Source organism: Manihot esculenta, chromosome 6 (genome assembly GCF_001659605.2).
Source record: "Manihot esculenta cultivar AM560-2 chromosome 6, M.esculenta_v8, whole genome shotgun sequence".
NCBI classification, from domain to species: domain Eukaryota; kingdom Viridiplantae; phylum Streptophyta; class Magnoliopsida; order Malpighiales; family Euphorbiaceae; genus Manihot; species Manihot esculenta.
Window position 1 is genome coordinate 28088772 of NC_035166.2, and position 21155 is coordinate 28109926.

The 21155-nt window shown below is 31.5% G+C and overlaps 3 protein-coding genes and 1 pseudogene across 3 annotated transcripts; 2 read left to right on the top strand and 2 right to left on the bottom strand.

Annotated features, from left to right (window-relative positions):
- Positions 1–262: 262 nt before the first annotated feature.
- LOC110618080 (probable NADH dehydrogenase [ubiquinone] 1 alpha subcomplex subunit 5, mitochondrial) lies at positions 263–2168 on the top strand. Its single transcript, XM_021761110.2, has 2 exons — positions 263–693; positions 1764–2168. The coding sequence occupies exons 1-2, from the start codon at positions 381–383 to the stop codon at positions 1946–1948; spliced, it is 498 nt and encodes a 165-aa protein (XP_021616802.1). The 5' UTR covers positions 263–380; the 3' UTR covers positions 1949–2168.
- Positions 2169–2862: 694 nt separating this feature from the next.
- LOC110618079 (pentatricopeptide repeat-containing protein At5g52850, chloroplastic) lies at positions 2863–5597 on the bottom strand. The gene has a single exon (XM_021761109.2). The coding sequence runs from the start codon at positions 5488–5490 to the stop codon at positions 3196–3198; it is 2295 nt and encodes a 764-aa protein (XP_021616801.1). The 5' UTR covers positions 5491–5597; the 3' UTR covers positions 2863–3195.
- Positions 5598–14246: 8649 nt separating this feature from the next.
- On the top strand, positions 14247–18721 carry LOC110617770 (protein SGT1 homolog). Its single transcript, XM_021760762.2, has 9 exons — positions 14247–14552; positions 14809–14878; positions 15733–16023; positions 16602–16698; positions 16781–16846; positions 17162–17300; positions 17819–17904; positions 18021–18125; positions 18401–18721. The coding sequence occupies exons 1-9, from the start codon at positions 14393–14395 to the stop codon at positions 18506–18508; spliced, it is 1122 nt and encodes a 373-aa protein (XP_021616454.1). The 5' UTR covers positions 14247–14392; the 3' UTR covers positions 18509–18721.
- Positions 18722–19686: 965 nt separating this feature from the next.
- LOC110617964 lies at positions 19687–20481 on the bottom strand (annotated as a pseudogene).
- Positions 20482–21155: the final 674 nt, after the last annotated feature.

Consider the following 21155-nt stretch of genomic DNA (forward strand, 5'->3'; position numbering starts at 1 on the left):
AATGAACTTAAGAGTAAAGTGGTATTAAACTTTTGAAAATCATGGGCTTACATGATGAGTGCAGCCCAGTCTGATGTCTGAACTCAGACCGTACAGTAGGTTCATGAACAAACATGATCTGTAAGCCTCAGCCTATGGATCGATCCCAAGCCCAATGCAACAAAGGCCCCGAGCATGCTCTCTTTCTTGAACATGTAGATCTCGGTCGTCAAAATGCAGGTCCCGTTGAACGAATCCAACGGTTGAGATTTTTCCAGTAGAGATCGTAACTCAGCGAATAACAACCCAACCATCAGTCTCTTTCTCTCTGAAAAACGCAGTGAGAGGGCACCCGAGAAGAAGATCGAAATCGGAAGTATCGATCCTGATTCTCTTTAACAATGTTTCTGCGGGTGATCGGGCGCCCATTGTTGGCCAAAGTGAAGCAGACAACGGGGATTGTTGGTTTGGATGTGGTCCCCAACGCGAGGGAGGTATTGATCAACTTGTACACCAAAACCCTAAAGGAGATTCAGGCGGTACCGGAGGACGAAGGGTACCGTAAGGCAGTGGAGAGCTTCACGACGCATAGGCTGAAGGTTTGCCAAGAGGAAGAGGATTGGGAAGTGATCGAGAGGAGACTTGGATGCGGCCAAGTTGAGGAACTCATCGAGGAGGCCCAGGACGAGCTCAAGCTCATCGAGAAAATGATCGGTTTGTACACCTTATGCTGTAATTTCCTTATTTATTTCTCATTGATTCTTTGCATTGCTGGAGGAGGATAGAGGAGATTTTCTGCTTGAATTTTTTTTTTTTTTTTTTTTGGGGGGGGGGGGAGGGTGTGGGGGAACACTTGAAGAACTATTTTCATCAAATTAGCAATTTTGCTAGTGGAATAGCTTACTCTATGTTAATGGTATTTCCAATGAATAGGGAAGCTTCCGTCTTTTTCAGGCTCGTAGTGAACATTATGAATTGCATAGTCGCCTAGTTTAGTCTGACACTTGCATCTGTGATAAGGTGGAAAATATTAAGTTGATTTCTTGTACCTTAAGAAGTCTGTTATTCTTGAATTCCCTCATAAAAAAAGAGAACCATTGTAAGTTAATATCTTCCCATTCCTTGGCTGCCTCCGGGCATGGAATGTTATTGCTGATGTCTGTTATGCACTTGGGCTCTGATTTTTAGTTGTTGAGCTTATCGTTAGGTGTTTGGTTGTGGAAATAGCCTGTTTCCTGAGGAAGCAAAGCAGTTTGATACTTTAATGTATCATGACACCACTTGGGTTTGCTCTGTTATGTCTTCTTGCATTTTGAGTTGGAGCTGGTTGCTAAGTGGTGAGAGTTTCCACCCAGCTTGATGCCTAATAATTAACTATTTTTTTTTCTTTTCTTGTCCATATTAACATTGGCATTTAGAGTAGGTATAGTGTTGAATGAAGTTTCGTTGTGAAGAACAGGGTGCTAGTGAGGGCAAGGTCTTTGGTTTTTAACTGGTGTTGCATATAATATTCTGATGTTTAAGTTTATAGTTGAAGTTTAGTTTAATCCATGTTGTTGCATTAAATTTTCATCGTAGTGAAGGCAATGGTTTGTTTTCTATGCCATCGTTACAGGACAAGAAAATTTGCTACAGGTTCTCTTGTCACCAATTTCCATATTTTAGATCATTTGGAGTTGTTAGTAGTTCGGTGAAGTGTGTCTCATAGATGCTGTTCTTCAATAAAATTGTGAAAATTATTAAGATTTTATTAGTGGCTGTTTGTTAATCATGCTATGTTGCAGAGTGGGATCCTTGGGGTGTGCCTGATGACTATGAATGTGAAGTTATAGAAAATGATGCACCAGTTCCAAAGCATGTTCCTTTGCATCGACCTGGTCCTCTTCCTGAGGAGTTCTACAAGACGCTTGAGGCTGTGCAGTCCAAAAATGATGCAGTCACTTCTGGTCAGTCAGAGTCAAAGGACTAGTGCTTGGAACTCTTAATTTGAGAAACATTGAGTTTAAGAGATCAATCTGTCTCTTTGTTTTTGGTTTACTATTTGTGTTCGTTCTCCTGTAAGTCCTGTTTGCCAGATTGAATAGGGTTTTCATTCAACTCGGGCCAGAACCATTCACTGAATAATGCAGACTGGAACAGATACTAGCAGTTGTTTTTACAAAATCTCATACTTGCTTTCCTATTGAAAATTTTAAGCAGTCTATTGAACGGTACGAATTTCTTGTGCCTCAAATCTAACAATGGTCCATGTGGCAGGACTGCAAAGTGCTTTCTGAATTTGCTAACTTTTCGGTACTTACCATGTTTAGAATCTGTTGATTCCTTGAATTGGAAGGTGATGATCATTGTAGAGTAATGACAACTATATAGCAATTTGGCGCATAGCTCCATGGCATTGGCATGAATGCAAAATCTTTGAAAACTATGAGGGGCATGACACCTGCTGTTCTGGATAAAACATTTGAAAACATTATGAAGAGCTTATATGCTATTGATAAAGCCTTGAAACCAAGAACAGAAGATCTCTCTATATGTAGCAGTTTATTACTGTAACTCGATAAATGGATATTGAAGCACATGGTGGAAATACATCCTAGGTGCCTTTTAACTAAAGCCTACAGCAACAGTTATCGACAATGCAAAAACTTCTTGTCACGAAAGTCATAATCCAAAAGAATCATGGACTGATTGACATGGCTGCATTAGTTCATACATCTCAGGAAAAGGCATAACTATGATAAGGAAGGGAGATTACAATTAGTCAGTATCTTTTCAGGGGCGTAGTAGTCACCTCGTGGACTTTTGTATTAACCCAATAGCGTCTCGGTATCTTTTCAGAAACTCTACCAGTGCAGGGGCTGATGGCTGAATAGCAACTTGATACCTTTTGCAAATTGAGAACTTGTTTGCAAAATCAAAGCATGACCACACACTTTCCACTGAAAAAATACAATTGATTCATCTCGCGCACTGCTTATCATGTCATAGGAATCTCTGCTAAATTGACCATGCACGTATAGTACCCTTTAATAGCTATGACAGTTGTTAATGACCAAGAAGAACAGCAATCTTAATCCTGGTAGAATAATTTTCTTTACCCTGGTATAGATATCCCTGCTCCTTGAAACTCTGTGGTAACTAATTCAAAAAAAATCTCATGAATGCGATATGATGTATCTCCTACATAGAAGAGAGTAATCGTCGTTCCTATTTCTTCTAAGCATGCATAATGTTGTTCGACTCTCTATCTTTGATCAACAACCGAGTCTTTTCACTCAAATCTGGCCGCCCACAATTTTCATACAAATTTGCAAGCTGCACATAGAATGCAGGATCCGACGGAGTAAGCTCAAGACCTAGCCTTGCCACTTGTTCTCCAAGAGCCATATTCTTATGAACTCTGCAGGCAGCCAACAAAGTTCTATAGATCAAAACATCTGGCTTAAAAGGCATAGTTTCTAGGGCATCCATTGCTTCCTCCAGCCTGCCAGCTCGGCCAAGGAGATCAACTAAACAAACATAGTGATCCAATTGTGGTTGTACGTCATGCATTTCCCTCATAGAATAAAAATACTGGACACCCAGGTCCACCAAGCCTCCATGACTGCAAGTGAAAAGCACTGACAAGAATGTGACGGAATCAGGTTTGACCCCAGATAATCTCATATCATCAAAAGCAGAAAGAGCAGAGGAGATATAACCATTTGCTGCCAATCCAGATATCAACCCATTCCAAGATACAACATCTGGTTCAGTTATTTCTGCAAATGCTCTGCGAGCATCATCTAGAAGTCCAAATTTCCCATACAGGTCAACTAGGCTATTTGAGACTGAAATCCAACTGCCTAAACCGGATTTCACAGAATAACAGTGAAGTTGCTTCCCCATTTCAGTTCTGCCCAAGCTAGCTGCTGCAGAAAAGAAGCATGACAGGCTAAATCCATCTATCTCCACATCGTTATTGAACATGTGACCCACTACATTTAATGCAAATTCATGACAGCCCATCTGATTAAATCTTGAAGCCAGAGTTGTGTATGTGATGGCATCTCGTTGCTTCATATCTCTTACCACACGCCACGCATCATCTACCTGGCCCGATCCAGCATAAGCATCCACAAGAGCATTACCAACTACAAGATCATGGTCTGCATTAGTCTTGATTATAAATCCATGCAGCTTCAACGTCTGATTCAGAGATTTTGTTGCACTGCAGGCCCTGAGAATTATAGAGAGAGTAAATGAATTTGGTTGCTCTCCAGCAGCCCTCATCTCCATAAATGAGTTAAAAGAATCCTGTTGCAAACCATGTTCAGAAAAACCTGCAATCAAAGAAGTCCAAGAGATGATATTAGGTGAGACTATGCCTCTAAACACTCTCAACCCATCTTCCACTGAGAGAGAACATTTCATATACATATCAACAAGTGCATTTCCTAGGGGAACATCGCATTCCAAGCCAGTCTTGATCACCCTAGAGTGGATCTGCTTTCCCAAATCTAATGACATAACTGACGTGGAAGCAATCAGCATACTCAAATATGTGATTTTATTTGCCAATATTCCAGAAATCTCCATCTCCTCGAATGCAGTAACAGCCTCCTTGAACTTGAAGTTCTGAGCCAAAGCTGAGATAATGGCAGTCCATAATAATACGTCATACTCAGGTGTCAGCTTTGAGATCGTAAGGGCATCTTCCACCCTCCGGTTCCTTGCATACATATCAAACAACGCTGTCTTTACTACCAAATTGATTTCAATTCCCAAAACTATCATATGGGCATGAACCAATTTCCCATGGTTCAAACTAAGCGAACCAGACGCAGCTAAAAGTTTAACAAAAGTAAACTCGTTTGGAGAAACATCAGATTCTATCATATCCATATAGAGCCGCAAAGCTTGGCTCCACTTCCCGGCTTGTACAGAAGAAGAAATCACCGCAGTCCATGAAACAATATCCCCTTTATCCAAATAGCTAAAAAGTTTACATGCCTCATCAGAAGAATTAAGCTTCGAGTAGAAACCAATCAAAGAGCTACACAAAATTTGGTTCGATTCAAACCCATGCTTTATTGAAGAAGCATGAATACGTTTTCCAAGACTGAATTCTCCCAGAGCAGAACATGAACGTAAAACGATTGAGAAAGTGAAGGCATTTGGGAATGAACCCGAAAGGATCATCAGATCGAACATATCAAGTGCCTCGTCGTGTTTCTCATCCTTAACATAAGCAGAGAGAATAGCAGTCCAAGAAATAACATCCCTGCTCGACATTTCATCGAAGAATTGGCGTGCATGCTCCACCCCGAAGCATTTCCCATAAAGAGATAGCAGATTGTTGCTTAAATACAAATGATCTTGAATACCCAATTTGATTATTGGGCTGTGAATGCAAACACCCTGATTTAAGGACTTGGAGTTGCAGAAAGAAGCAACCCGCGAACAGACATCTACAAAACGTTGTAGCAGTTCCGTTTTATCTGTGATCGTTATAGCTATTTGGCGGATCATCTTTGCATTGTACTGTGAAAAAAAAAACGAGGGAGCGCTGACAGAGGATAAATTTTAGAGCTTTCACTGCAAGAATTATTCAATTTAAATCCACTTCGTGTTTCTTAGATTTCATTCTTTATAGTGTAAAAAATAATAATAATAATAATAAAAATTAACTACTTAATGTTTATTGTATGAAAAACTAATCGGTTAGTTTATTAATTTTAAAAGATATATTAAAATATTTTAATATTTTAAAAAAATTATTTATAAATTTTTTAATTTTATTATAAAATATTTTACTATTTAATTTTTATATTTTTTAAAAAATTTTATTAATTAATCTTTTAAATTTTTAAACAATCTATTAATTAATCTCTTCGTATTAAAAATATTTTACTTTTTATAATATTTAATGATTAAAATTAATAAAAAATTAATTAATAAATTTTTTTAAATATTAAAAATATTTTAATATATTTTTAAAATTAAATTTACCAACTATTAAATTATTTCATATTATAAAAATTAAATAATAATTTTAAAAAAAATAAATACTGTTTCCATTATATAAAAATAAGTCATGGTACTTATTTCTTTCATAAATTTAAAAAAAATGTAAAAAATACAGTAAAAATAATAAAACTTACATTGATTTGTTAATATACTTTTCGCTGGTATTGTTTTTAATTATTTTTAAAAACAATTGGTATTATTTTTTAATATATATTAAACAAAACTATATTAGAAAACGAATGAATAATGATTTAATTATAAGTTAATACATGAACAACTATAACTATTAATTTTTTCTTAATAAAAACTGTTTGAGAATTGTAATTTTTTGAGAATTATCCATATACATTTTTAGTTTATTATTTCATATAAATTACGTTACACTGAAATAACTGATCGTGCAATAATGAAAACTACTTAAATCCTATCAAGGTGGCCTGTTATTTTTTTTTTAAATATCATTTTAAATAATTTTATTAATTTTAATTAAAAATAAAAAATAATTTTAACATTTTAATTAATATATTTATGAAAATATTTTGATGTATTAAAGTTGAATTCAACATTAATAATTGATCTAATGATAATTATTAACAAAATCATCTTTCGTTTATAGAAATATAGATATTATACAAATTCTTTTTACTTGTATTATTAACATTTAACGCGTAAAAGTATAAAAAGTGAGCTAGTAGAATATAATTATAGTCAATTAATTATATTAATATATTCAAACAACTTATAAAATGCATTTGCATTTATAAATTTAATCTGGTGGTAAGTGCATTTCAGTAAATTTGAAAGGTTTTTACTTTCTACTCCTCCGATCTTTGATCTACTATTTTTATTTTAAAAAAAAATCTTATAAAATGCATTTAAGCATATACTCTTTTATTTATATGTGTAAATTACTTTTCATAAATTAATACATCGATAAATGTAACAGTTTTTATTATCCGATCTTCAATTTTTTATTTTTATTTCAAAAAAAAATCTTATAAAATACATTTAAATATATACTCTTTTATCTTTAATTTTTATTTTCATTTCAAAAAAAAAAATCTTATAAAATGCACTTAAATATATACTCTTTTATTTATACGTGTAAATTACTTTCCACAAATTAATATATTGATAAGTGTAACAGTTTCTATTCTCCGATCTTCAATTTTCAATTCTCATTGAAAAAAAAAATCTTATAAAATACACTTAAATATATACTCTTTTATCTTTAATTTTTGATTCTCATTTCAAAAAAAAAATCTTATAAAATGCAGTTAAATATATACTCTTTTATTTATACGTGTAAATTACTTTCCACAAATTAATACATCGTTGAATATGACTAAATTTTAAAATTTATATTTTCACAATTTAACTTAACATCCGGGGAATTTTTTTTTTCAGCTTATTTTTTTATTTTCTGATTATTTAAATGATATCATTTTTATTTAGTTCCAAGAGTGAATTCTCTGCTATCCTGATTTTTTAGTCTTTACATTTAGTTTTTATTTTTTTTTTTATTTTATTTCTTGACAAATTTAAAAAGAAATGAGAGAATTTTATTTGAATTTGTTATTGTTGTGTTTTTTTTACTCATTTTTTGTACTGTTTGCATGCTGAGTCATGGTGGCTGAATCTTGCTCTTCACCTTATTTTTATAATCTATCAAAGGCTAATGTGGCATTTAATCGTAAAGATTAGCTCAAAAAGCACGAATGAGATGCCAAATTAATATCATCCTCCCTTTTCACTTTTATCGGCCTTTTTCATACAATCTACCTTTGACTCTAATGGTGGTGCTCTATATATATCGTGTGTGATGTCTCTTTATCATCATCATCTGTCGCTTTTCTTTGTTTTTATGCCTTTAGTTATATTAGACGTTTAGTTTTTTTTTTAAATTGCATAACGTTGTAAGTGTGCTTTTTGAAATTTTAAAGTTTTAATTTATTAATTTATGGTCAGAACCTACTATTGTATAAGAATTTCTCTTTATCTTTCCAGACTTTTAATTTGTTGGCGATTAGAATGATTTAAGAGTTGATGATACTCCTTTCATTAGGTTTCATCTTTTAGGTCAAGTTAGTTTTCATGTTGATCCCGTAAATTTTAGAATTTTAATTTTTTTCTTTTATTTTGAGCCTAAACGTTTTTATATATTTAAACTATGAATCTTATATTTCTATCTTTTATTAATATATCTATGTTTTTCGACAGAAAGAAAAAAACACTTTTTTCTTCTCTCTACACAATAGCCACTTGTAGTTTAAATTTTATGTATTCTTCTATTGATTTGATTTTTAAATTTAGCGCTTTTAAGTATCCCATGTGCTATTAATGAATTATATTAGCCAAAAAACTAAGTTCCTAATCCAATAATTTCTCTTATATTAATACACTGTTTATTTCAAAATAATTTTTTAGAAGTAATTTATATTGACATTTAAAACCATTAGAAAAAATTGTTCAACTTAATTTAAAAAAAAAAAAAAACAAATTTTTAAAGAAAATGACCTTCAAACTTTTTATAAATAAATTTTGTTATCACTTTTTAATTATAATTAAATGATAAAATAAACAATTTGCTTAAAAATAATTTATTTCAATGTACCAAAAAAATAATAATTTATTTTAAAAAAATTTCTACGTATGAAAGGAAGCCTAATATTTGCATATATTTCCAAAAGATAACGAACCGCAAGCTGATTAGACGGATCGAGTGGTTTAGCAAGAAAGTTCGTTGTGGGTCATTGCAAGTTTCGAAGAAGTTTCATCTGGTGCCGCAGTCATGGCGATACCATCGGCCGTCAGCGTATTGAGAGTTGCGACCTACAAATTATGGGCCCACTTAGGCTTCCTATTCTTTTCTTCATCTACCAGACATGATTTCATTTTCACCAAACACATTCCTTTTGTTTGAAATAAATAATCTTATAAAAAAATTTGTATAATCTCATACAATTTTTAATTTTTTTTTGAAATAAAAATTAAAAAAAAAAAGCATGTGTTGTCTTTCGATCATCGCTTGCCCTAGAGCATGATTCTCCCTATTGGAAATTTGGACTGCCATCCAAGCAAAGAATGGATCCCAATCTCTTCCTTTTTTTATTAGTTTTATAATTAATTACACTTCTTGTAGTTTAAAAAAAAAGCTTTATTTATTTAATAACATTTTCCCTTTTTTTAAATGCACATTAATTATTTTTTAAAAACAATAGCATTTTTTTTCACTTGAACAAAATATGACTTGTTTGATTTTTTTTTTTATTTTTCATGAATTTTATTTTTCAATTTATTTGTCTGTTTCTATGAATTAAATTATTACCCTTCTCATTGTGGAAACTTTTGATCATTGATAGTTTATCAATTAGCTAAATTTATAGCATTACATAAATTTAAAATTTTTAAATCAGTAAAATATCAATAATGGTGAGATCCATAGCTAATAAAAATATACAATGTTACGATATGATTATGAGAGAGTAAATCAACTTAATTTTTTAATGAGAATAATAATAAATAAGAGTGAATAAGAATAATGAAACCGAGTAATATTTTTAGGGAAGTAAAAATTACAGATAAATAAGAGATATTTTTAAAAGATAAAGAAAATCATCTTTCTTTTTAAATAATATAGTCTATATATATGTAGTCATACACATTATATTAATTATATGTATTTTTTAATGGGACAATAGCACTTTTAATAAACCTAAATGCCTCATTAATGACAGACAATGACTAATTAATATTTGATCGGCTCGAATCATATTGACGCATACATTTAAGATCTAATATAAAAATTAGGGATCGGAAATTAGATATTTGTCCAGTAAAAATATTGAAATTCAAAAGGTTGATTTCTAGTTAGGACCTCGAAAGATTATATATTTTAAGAGGTCGATTATTATCAATAAGTTGTTAATTCATTATTAGTAGTTATATATATGTCCTAATTTTAAAAGAATTCGATCAGTATTTTATATGTTATCATTATAAAAATATTTTAATGATGAAAAAAAGTGAAAAAAATAAGATGTAAGAAATTTGTAGTATTAGTGACATGAGAAAGTATTTTCATTTTAGTATTTATTAATGAAAATTATTTTTACATTTAAGATGAGATAAAGGAAATAAGATAAAATTAAGAATTTATGGTAGTTAATTTTTATTATTTTTATGCCGATTAATTATATGAAATAATATGAATTCAGACTTAATTATAACATTAATTTTTTATATAGTAAAATTAAACTATATTTTAACTTTTAAATTTTAGTATAATTAACCATTTTATCTTTTGTATTTTAAAATTGAAGATTTAAATTTCTGTCATTGCATTCGCAATTCAGTTTGTCAATGGGCGACAGAGAATAAATATTTTAAATATAAAAAATATTTATATGAATACTTAAATCATTTTTAATATAAATAATAATTTTATATCATTTAAATTATACTTTGATTCTTAATTTTGGATATAATTGATGGATGAATTTTTATAATTTTAAAATTAAAATTTTAAATTACTTTTAATTTAATCTATTTAAAATTACAATTATTTCATTTATTATAAATATTAATTCAAAGTTAATAGATAATTAAATTTCATTTATTTAAAAAATTACTTGATAATATTGTATAATGCCTGCTTAAAATAAGTTATGATGGTCATAGCAAAAGTGGTTATGGTATAATAAGTGGGTAACGCGGTCTCATTCAAGGAAAAAAAGATTCAAATACCCAGTACCTCATCAAAACTCACCTCTAATAAATTCTTTATAAAGTAGCCACCCATATAAGTGTTAGATTATGAGAAAATATTATATTTATTTTAATTTTTTCACAATATAAAATAAGAATGATTACAAAAGTAAATGTGCACAACTACTCTCAAGTTCTATAATCTGCCATGAATACCAACAGCTTCATATTTTTGTAATGGTCGGTTTAGCCAAACACAATACAACTATATTTTTTGGCTATATCACTTGGTAACACCTAAAATTGTAAGTATTTTTTAAAAATTTTAAAATTACAAGTATTAAAATATTTTAATGAATGAAAATTAAAAAATAAAAAATATTAAAAAATAGTTAAATGATATATTATGGACAAGTTAATGTTATTTAAGTGTTCTTTCAAATAAAAAATAAAGTATTAAAATATTTAAATTATAATAAACGATGATAAATTGATTATAGAGAGATTTAAGTGTACGATTTTAAAAATATAGAAACCGATTCATTAATTATACTAAAACTTGAAAATCAAAGTATAATTTACTCTATAGCAAATCACAATTTAATGTTTTTTAAGGAAATAATACATGGTATTTTGAAAATAAAAAAAAATTCTTATAATATAGAAAAATACCTTAGTTAATATTTCAATTTTAAAAAATACATTACAACGTGTTTTAAATTTTAAAAAGTTTACTAATTATTGCCTCTATTAATTTTATTATTAAATATTTTACTATTTAATCTATATAATTTTAAAAAATGTATTAATTGATTTATCAAATTTTAAAAAATTTATTAATTAGTCCATCATATCAGTAATATTTTAAAGATTTTTTTTTACAGTATTTAGTGGCTAAAACTAAATTTTTTTAATTAATTGAGTAATTAATTAATAAATCTTTTAATATATTTTTAAAAATTAAGAGACTAATTAATGAATTTCTCCATATTATATAAATTAAATAGTAATTATAATAATATTATTATAATAATAATTATTAGTATAAATTATATTTTAATCTATTATTATATTTTTAAATCTAACACTTAAATTCCAATATAATCAAGAGAGTAAGTGATGATCTGAGATCCAATAGAATAGGGTTTTACAAGGGTTTTGGTATTGAAGAATAAAACTTGCCCTATCTCTCTAGAGGGGTATCCCTTTTATCCTTTCTTTCTGCTTGCTGGTGACGTACTACGGCTCTCCTATGATAGGGCCTCGCGTCTCTGCCATACAGATATGGGCGTAAGAGGATATCAAGCGTCTGCTCCATGCGTAACGGCCTCTGATTCTCCCCCGTGCGTACGCTCGAGCGGATCTGTCAGGCTGTATGACGAGTCTCGTTTTGGATCCTGAGCTGGGCCGAGAACTGGGCTGGACGCGGAACCCAGGAGGAGAAAGAATCCGTGGGGAGGTTATACGGGCCGGGCCGATCTCGATTAGGAAGAATCTGGTGGAGTCCGGCCTCAGGGGTCTGAAGATCCGGGCCTGTTTTACTTGAGAGAGCCTGCGGGCCTTCCTTTCATGGGCCATGGCCTTAATCTAGGCTCAGGATTGGGGGTAGGGAAATCCAGCGGTCATCAATTGCCCCTTCACCTTCTTGGCAGTTATTGCTCTGACTGCCGAGGGGGTGAATATCGAGAACCATTATGACCGCGTCTGAGATCCAATAGAATAGGGTTTTACAAGGGTTTTGGTATTGAAGAATAAAACTTGCCCTATCTCTCTAGAGGGGTATCCCTTTTATCCTTTCTTTCTGCTTGCTGGTGACGTACTACGGCTCTCCTATGATAGGGCCACGCGTCTCTGCCATACAGATATGGGCATACGAGGATATCAGGCGTCTGCTCCATACGTAACGGCCTCTGATTCTCCCCCGTGCGTACGCTCGAGCGGATCTGCCAGGCTGTATGACGAGTCTCGTTCTGGATCCTGGGCTGAGTCGAGAACTGGGCTGGACACGGAACCCAAGAGGAGAAAGAATCCGTGAAGAGGTTATACGGGCCGGGCCGATATCGATTAGGAAGAATCTGGTGGAGTCCGGCCTCAGGGGTCTGAAGATCCGGGCCTGTTTTACTTGAGAGAGCCTGCGGGCCTTCCTTTCATGGGCCATGGCCTTAATCTAGGCCCAGGATTGGGGGTAGGGAAATCCAGCGGTTATCAGTAAGCATTAGGGAAATCCAGCGGTTATCAGTAAGCATTTGATCGGTTTAATTCAAAATCGAACTAAACCGAATAAATCAAAATCAAACTTTTAGTATTTATAAAAACAGAACCAAATTGATTTTGATAAGAAATCAAATAGAATCAAATCGATTTGATTTAATTCAATTCAATTCGGTTTTAATTTTTAATAAATTTTTTTATTTTGCATACTTTATTTTTAGTATTTTAAAATTTAATTCGAATATTTTAGCCTTAATATGATTTAATCTATCTATATTATTGAAAATAATATTTATCGGTTCATGTTCGATTTTTTTTTAATTTTTTTTAATTAAAATCGAACCGAATCAAATCGAAATAAACAAAATTTTTAAAATTAAAAATCGAATCAAATCGAAATTAATAAAAAATCAAATCAAAATTTTAAATTAATTCAGTTCGATCGATTTTTGTGATTTGAACCAAATACTACTCATCCCTAATAAATAATCCGTCCATTCATAATTTCATTAGTCAATCGATTAAAAGGAGAATAAATATTTCAAATATTTAAAATATTCTCGTAAATATTTAAATATTTTTCACTATATATGAAGAATTTTATATTATGTAAATTATATTTTAGTCCTTAAATTTTAATGTAATTAACAGATCACTTTTTATATTTTTAAAAACTAAATTCTTAAATTTTAAAATTATCTATATTTAATTTATTTAAAATTATAATTCTTTTATTCATTATACATATTAATTCAAAATTAATAAATTGTCAAAAATTTTTTTTTTAAAAAAATATTTTTTATAAAAATGTAAAATTCAGTTAAAAGTTATTTAGTACTATTTAAAAATAATTAAAATTGTAAATATTTTTTAAAAAATTTTGAAATTATAAATATTAAAATATTTTAATAAATAAAAAATAAAAAATAAAAAATATTAAAATTTAATTAAATAAAATATTATAAATAAAAATTAATAAAGATTTAAATATTTTTTAAATAAAAAATAAAGAATTAAAATATTTAAATTATAATAAATAAAAATTGACTAAATTTAAATATATATTTTAAAAATATAAAATTTATCTATTAATTATACTAAAATTTAAAAATTTAAATATAATTTATCCACTTAAAAAAATAATAAAAAATATTTATAAAATTTTAACAGCAAAAATAATAAAGAAATTTTCATTTATAGAAACTGATTATAAAAAATTTTAAAATTTAATTTAAAAAATATAAAAATTAATATATTAATTATATTAAAATTTAGAAATTAAAATATAATTTACCTTTATTATTATTATTGTTATTATCCTTATTATGATGAACCGTGGACTTGGATCAAGTCTCCGACCCCTTGCCCCATTTACATAACCCTTCCCAAGTCCTAAGTCAATTATAATCTCCACCATTTGTCTCGCGAATAATAGTCTCTACAACTTCTCTTTATTTCTAGAGAGTTCTTCCTATCTGCATATCCAATGGCGTCTGATCTCGAAAGGAAGGCCAAAGAGGCGTTCGTCGACGACCACTTCGAGTTGGCCGCCGAACTCTTAACTCAGGCCATCGCCCTAAGCCCTGCCAGCGCTGAGATCTACGCTGACCGCGCCCAGGCCAATATCAAGCTCGGCAATCTAACTGGTATTTCTCTTAAATTTCTTTCTCCCCCGTGTTTGTGTATATGCTCAACTGTTTTCGTGATGATTTCAAAATTTTGGCATTGAACCCGATCGATGTTGCTCGCCAAATTGATGTTATTGCATAAGTAGTTATCACCGTTGGGCAATTTTCAATTTTTGTTTTTTCAATTTGAAAATTCATTTCGGATGTAGTCAGTTCTTTGTAATTATGCATAAAATCCCAGACTCGCTGTCTAATTTCTTCGTATGATATTTAGAGGCCGTTGCTGATGCAAACAAAGCGATTGAGCTGGATCCTTCGATGGCCAAAGCTTACTTCCGGAAAGGGTTAGTAAAAAATTTGACATAGATTGGATTTGCACTTTAATCCTTAACTAGTATATGCGCATGTAAAATGCAGTTTCAGTTTAAAAGTTGTTGTATGATTAAATTACATTGTAGTTGATGATCTCTGAAATTAATTGAGGAGATTGGAGCGATGGCTCTACCAATTTCTGTTTGATTATATTTATTTTCCAGCTTAATTTTCTGTTTCTTCTGGTTCAATGATGAAGAATGAATGGGTGACAAATGTTATTCTTTGCTGCAAGAGTGGGGATTTGGAGAACTGATCTAGTTCTTCCTAGATACTCATCTATAGGAATTTTCATTTTTACATTTATAACCTCAACCACCTTCACTCGGATGCTGATTCACTTCTCTGTGTCATTGGCCTTGTATCAACCTAGTCACCATTTTCGACATGGTAATTGCTGTAACATAATATGGTCCCAGTGACATCAAAACTGAAGTGCACTGGGCCCATCAATGATCAATTGCACTTTTTGATATGTCCAGCGCAACAGTTTCTGTTTTCAGTTTTCTTAATTGCCTTAATGATGAGATATCCAATAACTTTTAGATTGGATTATAATTAGAATGAAATGCTAAATCTTGCTGATTAGATAACAGAGTTTGATAAAAGAAAGTTGTGGAGTTTATATTAGCATATATTCATCACTCCATAGGTCAAACTTTGAAATTTGTTTGCCATGCCTTACCTGATTAGGATTTTAGTTACTGGAACATGCATTACTTGATGCATGTATAACATTCCTCTCTGCCCCCTTTAGTTACTTCTGAATTCTTTCTGGTGCAATATTTACCTATTGAGTTTCCTTTTGAATGGTTTATGGTTGCAGCACTGCATGCATAAAGCTTGAGGAGTATGAAACTGCCAAGTCAGCCTTGGAGATTGGTGCTTCTTTGGCCCCTGAGGACACTAGATTTGCTAATTTGATCAAACAATGTGATGAATGCATTGCTGATGAGACGGCTGATCTATCAAAACAAGTGTTAGAAGCTCCGGCAAACGTTGTGTCAAAACAAGTGTCAGAAGCTGTGGCAGATGCTGTCTCTATGGAAGATGTTCAACCAGTGATTGATCTTTCTGGCCAGGTGCCTGTAGTAACAGCAGCCAAACCAAAATATAGGTTAGTGTACTTCCCTTCTTGCTTCATCTCTGCTGATATTGTTGTTAGATCTTGTCAACTCATCTATTTTTTTGCCTGGTTTTTTAATTTCTGAAATTTATGTAAGAGCATTCACAATAAATAGTGTTGATGATTTAGTAGTTCTGCTTTGTTACTTTATGTTGTACTTTTAGGATGATATCATGGTGTTTTGGTCCCGGGTCACGGATCGCGTCATGGGATGATTGATAAGAAAAAGAGCTCATCAGAGGGAGCTCTTAACAACACAAGACTAAAAAAGGAGAGAGTCTCAATCTCATAATTCTTATAATAAATCTGCTTGTTTGATTGAATAAAATAATCTCCTTTAATACTTCTAATCAAAGTAGAAGTTTAATACAAGCATTACTAGATCTAGAATAAGATAATAGATCTAGGATAAGATAATAGAAAATATGATAAGATAAGATAATGAAAAATCTAATAAAAAAACTAGTAGATAAATAAAATCTGTTTGATATGGATTTGGCCTATACATTATCCCTAACACATGGGCTCCAGTTTGTTTTATTTGATTGATGTGGTGAAAAACTGTACAGGCATGAATTCTACCAGAAGCCCGAAGAGGTGGTTGTGACTATATTTGCAAAGGGCTTACCAGCCAGCAGTGTTGCTGTTGACTTTGGTGAACAAATAGTATGTGCATCACTTAATTGCCTGCTTCAATTTCTGCTGGAAGATTGAACAGCTTTTTAACTTTTGGCTGATTGCTTTTCAGCTGAGTGTCAGCATCAATGTTCCTGGTGAAGACCCATACCATTTTCAACCTCGCTTATTTGGGAAGGTACACAAGACATACTATTGAGAAAATAGTTCTGCTAAGGGTTTGATAATGTTGCATTTGCTTGTTGCCTTGTTAGCTGTGGGAAATGTGGCTGTCCAGAATTTCATTATATGCTAGAAATCAGGTGGTCCTGAGGAATATTTATAAGTTATTTGGAACTTCAATTTCCTTAAAGGGCTTCTGCCTCTGCTATGAATTCCCTCATGTCCCTACCTTTTTATTTTTATTTTTATTATTTTTTTACACTTTACTATTGTGCTAAAGGCACTACTAATTCTTGCCACTTGTTTTGCATTCCACTTTTTGTGAAAACAGATAATACCTGCCAAGTGTAGATATGTTGTTTTGTCTACAAAGGTTGAAATCCGCCTTGCAAAAGCTGATCCTATACACTGGATCTCTCTTGATTACAAGATGGAACCAACAGTTGTACAAAGAGTTGACGTATCCTCAGGTGATTTACTCTACATCTTTCATTCCTAATTCCTCTCTCCCTGAAAATAGAATAAAATGAAATGAAAAGACATATGCTGCTCATTGTCACTCTCATATGTGAATAATACATTCCACATGTTTACATTTGCTTCTTTTCTGAATTTGTTGTGAACCCATATACTTCTAACCTAACAGTTGCATTTGTTTGAATTATTAATTTATTACTGCTGGGGTGCAAGTGTTGATGTTAGTATCACCATTAGAATGAGTAATATGTGAAATAAAATTGTGTGATCTTTATTGAGTAATGTAATGGCTTCTTCTAGATAACACGTATCATTTATTGAAATCTATATGAATCTCTCAGGTTGAGGGCTTTTTACAAAATGGGGTTCACTTTAGAATTGTGCTGATAGGTGGAATTATTCTATTAATGGTTTAAACACGAACAGTAGCTTTCAGCTTGTGTATGCTGAATATGTGGCTACCATCATTTTTTCCATTCCTAAGTTTGTTTCCTATGTCAAATTGGTGCAGTGAACGGGTCTAACAAACCTTCCTATCCATCATCGAAGCCAAAAGCAGTAGATTGGGACAAGCTTGAAGCTCAAGTGAAGAAGGAGGTAATCTTGTAGATTTCTTTTAGTTTCTTTTTCAATGTGTATGTGTGTATTTTCTTGAAATCTGGTAGAATCATGTTTTGGGTTGAATCATGGGCGATAATTTGTCTGAATTTCAGGAGAAGGAGGAAAAGCTAGATGGTGATGCAGCTTTGAATAAATTTTTCCGGGACATATACCAAGACGCTGATGAAGACACAAGAAGGGCAATGAAAAAATCTTTTGTAAGACTATTACCGTATTTTTTTTATTGTTGTTGTTTTTCTTTTTAAAAATGTTTTTCCAGTTTTTTGGGTCCTCGACTTTGACCCTAGATCCATATTTATCTGTAAGATTCTGATAGTGAGGAAATAATTAAATTATCTTTCCAGCACTGTTGAAGTGTTATTAACTGTGAGATGCGTGATACCAAAATAAAATAATTTTGAAATTTCTAGATGCTTGAAGTTACTGATCTCATTTAACTTGATCCTAATCATTGTGCCTCCATATTTTACAGGTAGAATCAAATGGAACAGTGCTGTCCACAAACTGGAAAGAAGTGGGTTCAAAGAAGGTAGAAGGAAGCCCTCCTGATGGTATGGAGGTGAAGAAATGGGAGTACTGATCTCTCGGTGGAATGGTTGGATATATTGTAATTCAACAGTGTGATTTTGGTGGTCCTTATTCCTGTTATTGCTTTCTCTCGTGCAGCAATGCATACAATGTTTAGAGTCCGTTGACAATTTGTATGTCTTGCAACTTTAAACTCAACTCCCAGGATTGCGGTGATGCAATTGTGCCTTAGTTCAGTGTGATCGATAACTGTGCTTTTTGTTTAGCATCACTATCTCGTTTGAAATGGTTGTCTCGGTTTTGCTGCCACTCTGGAATAGCCTAGAGGACACGTTTACTATCATCTTTGGGCATTAGAGAGATGTTTGGATTAACTGTTTGTGTTGACAAATCATATTCTTATTTAGACCAAGAAAAGAATTTAAGCCAGTAGTCATAAACTTCAGCGAAGTAGGGGGAAAAAAAAAATCTAATCTCGAGTAAGTGTGGAAATATTTATAGACGTAAGAAATTGACTTTAATTTGAAACTGGATCAGATTTTTAATTATTTTGATTTTGAATTTAAATCAAACTGTAATCAGTTCATTGAAATAGACCATGGGACAGAGCTATTTTTTTTAATTAGTTTTTTTTTTTTTGGAAAATGTTAGCTCACCTTTTAATTGTACAACGCCATTTGAGAAATATGAAAAGGAAAATTTGAGCCCGGCTCGATCTCTTCTCTTTCATTTTCTATGCTTGATTTCGAGTAAGTTAATTGTCACATCCCCATTTTCTCGGTGGATGAATCGTAGTAAGATTTTAGGCTTCATCGAATTTCAGATTTTATTATGGACACATGTAAATGACTGAATTGATAAAATCTCTCTTTTTTTCTGCTTTTTCTTTCTAGACTTTAAGAGTTGACTTTCTTTTACCTTTTAAACAAGGGATGGCTTTTCCTCGAATCTTAGACGGGGATTCCCTTTCCTAACTTAAGAGTTGATTATATATATTTTTGAGATTTTATTGTTCTCAGGAGAGTTTTTAAGTCTCTGATTGGTAGTTAGGTTTCAGATCTAGTATTTTAAAAAGAGGATTTTGCCTTCTATGCATGGCTAATACAAGTTTTCTTTTTTGGGTTTTTAATCAAACTTGCTTGATGAAAATATTGATCAATAATAACGAATAAGGATTTGTTTACTTAAATCCAAGATTGATAGCCAATAAAATTATCTAGCGTGCATTAATTCATTAGTGAGCTACTTGTTTGTAACCCCTTCATGATAATCAAGAAAATCTCAAAAAATTCCCTTGTCAATACCCAAATTTATTGACATAAGGAATGGTAGAAGGAACAGTTTTGCTCTCATAATCTAAAACATGTCCAATACAATTTCCTGTAAGAAATGGGGAAGAGTTCTTGTGCTCAATCAAAATCTTATTGGCTTGTCTTGTGACATTCTTCTTTAGCTCTTCCATTGCATCCCTTAGTGTTAGTAGTTCATGCAACTCAAATTCATGTATAGGAGCTTCCCACCAACACTGGCTTTGGCTAGATTTTGTCATTTGGCTAAACTCTTCTCCTTGTTTCTTTTCAGCTTCCAATGTGAGTAAATTGTGCATTGAGCTCACAAACTTTCGCGTTCCGGTGAGCTTCGATAAGTTTATGTGCACCTGAGATGGGAGGATAGTTTCCAGCAAGAAATCTCTCCATGATAGACTCAACCTTAGGATGGCCAAATGAAAATATCTTATTAGTCGGGGAGAAGACTATCACTGCAATTTCAACCCCATAAAGAGTACAAAACTCACTTCTTGAAAAATCCGGCTCGACATTTAGAGAAGGTGACTTGTAGATGAGTTTTGTTTGAAATTTTCTCTATTGCAATTTTTTGGCGACCTAAACTATACTTTTTTTTTTTTTTTTTATCATTATTGAGAAGTATCAGAGAGTTATCAAAAGATGGAACTAAAGACTTGGAGGAAAAACATGAGGTAATTATAAGGTAAAATTCCCTCCAAATGATAACCTTGTCGCCAAATAATTATGATTTGATTAACCAAGATATGGAGGTTATGTTATCTTTTACTTTTATTTTGCTATAATATCAAAGTTAATTTACAAGTTGGCATCATAAAAACAATACTATAACTTATACTTAATTAAATTTTATTAATTGAAAAATCTTGGCATTATTCTCTTGCTTTTTTTGACAACAAATAATCTTAGCATTATATTAAAAAAAAATTGTGGTAAATTTATTTATTAATATACGTGTAGTTGGTATTTTTAGATATAATAAAGATAATCATTCGTTTACAAAAACTATTTTTTTTTATATATTGTCTATAAATAAAGTAAAAAAAAACTAAGCAATAAGATTTTAAAAAAATATATAAAGTTTAAAAATACAAATAGATTAGAAATGATACTAAAACTAACATCAAAATGTAGTTAAGAGATTCCCGTAAATAACCGTCTCAAAACCGTTCATCCCTAATAAAAAGGTTACATATAGAATAATTTTATGCTAAAATTTCTTACCAATAGAGTGTATGTACGCCTAAATGCACAATAGAGAATCAAACAATAATTTCACGTGGGACAAGGATACAGAGAAGAAAAGAGACCCGTGAACGTGCACAGTGCACTGATCCAATGGCCACGGACGAAATACCATAATCGGACAAAAGGTTTTATATATACGAAGGACTG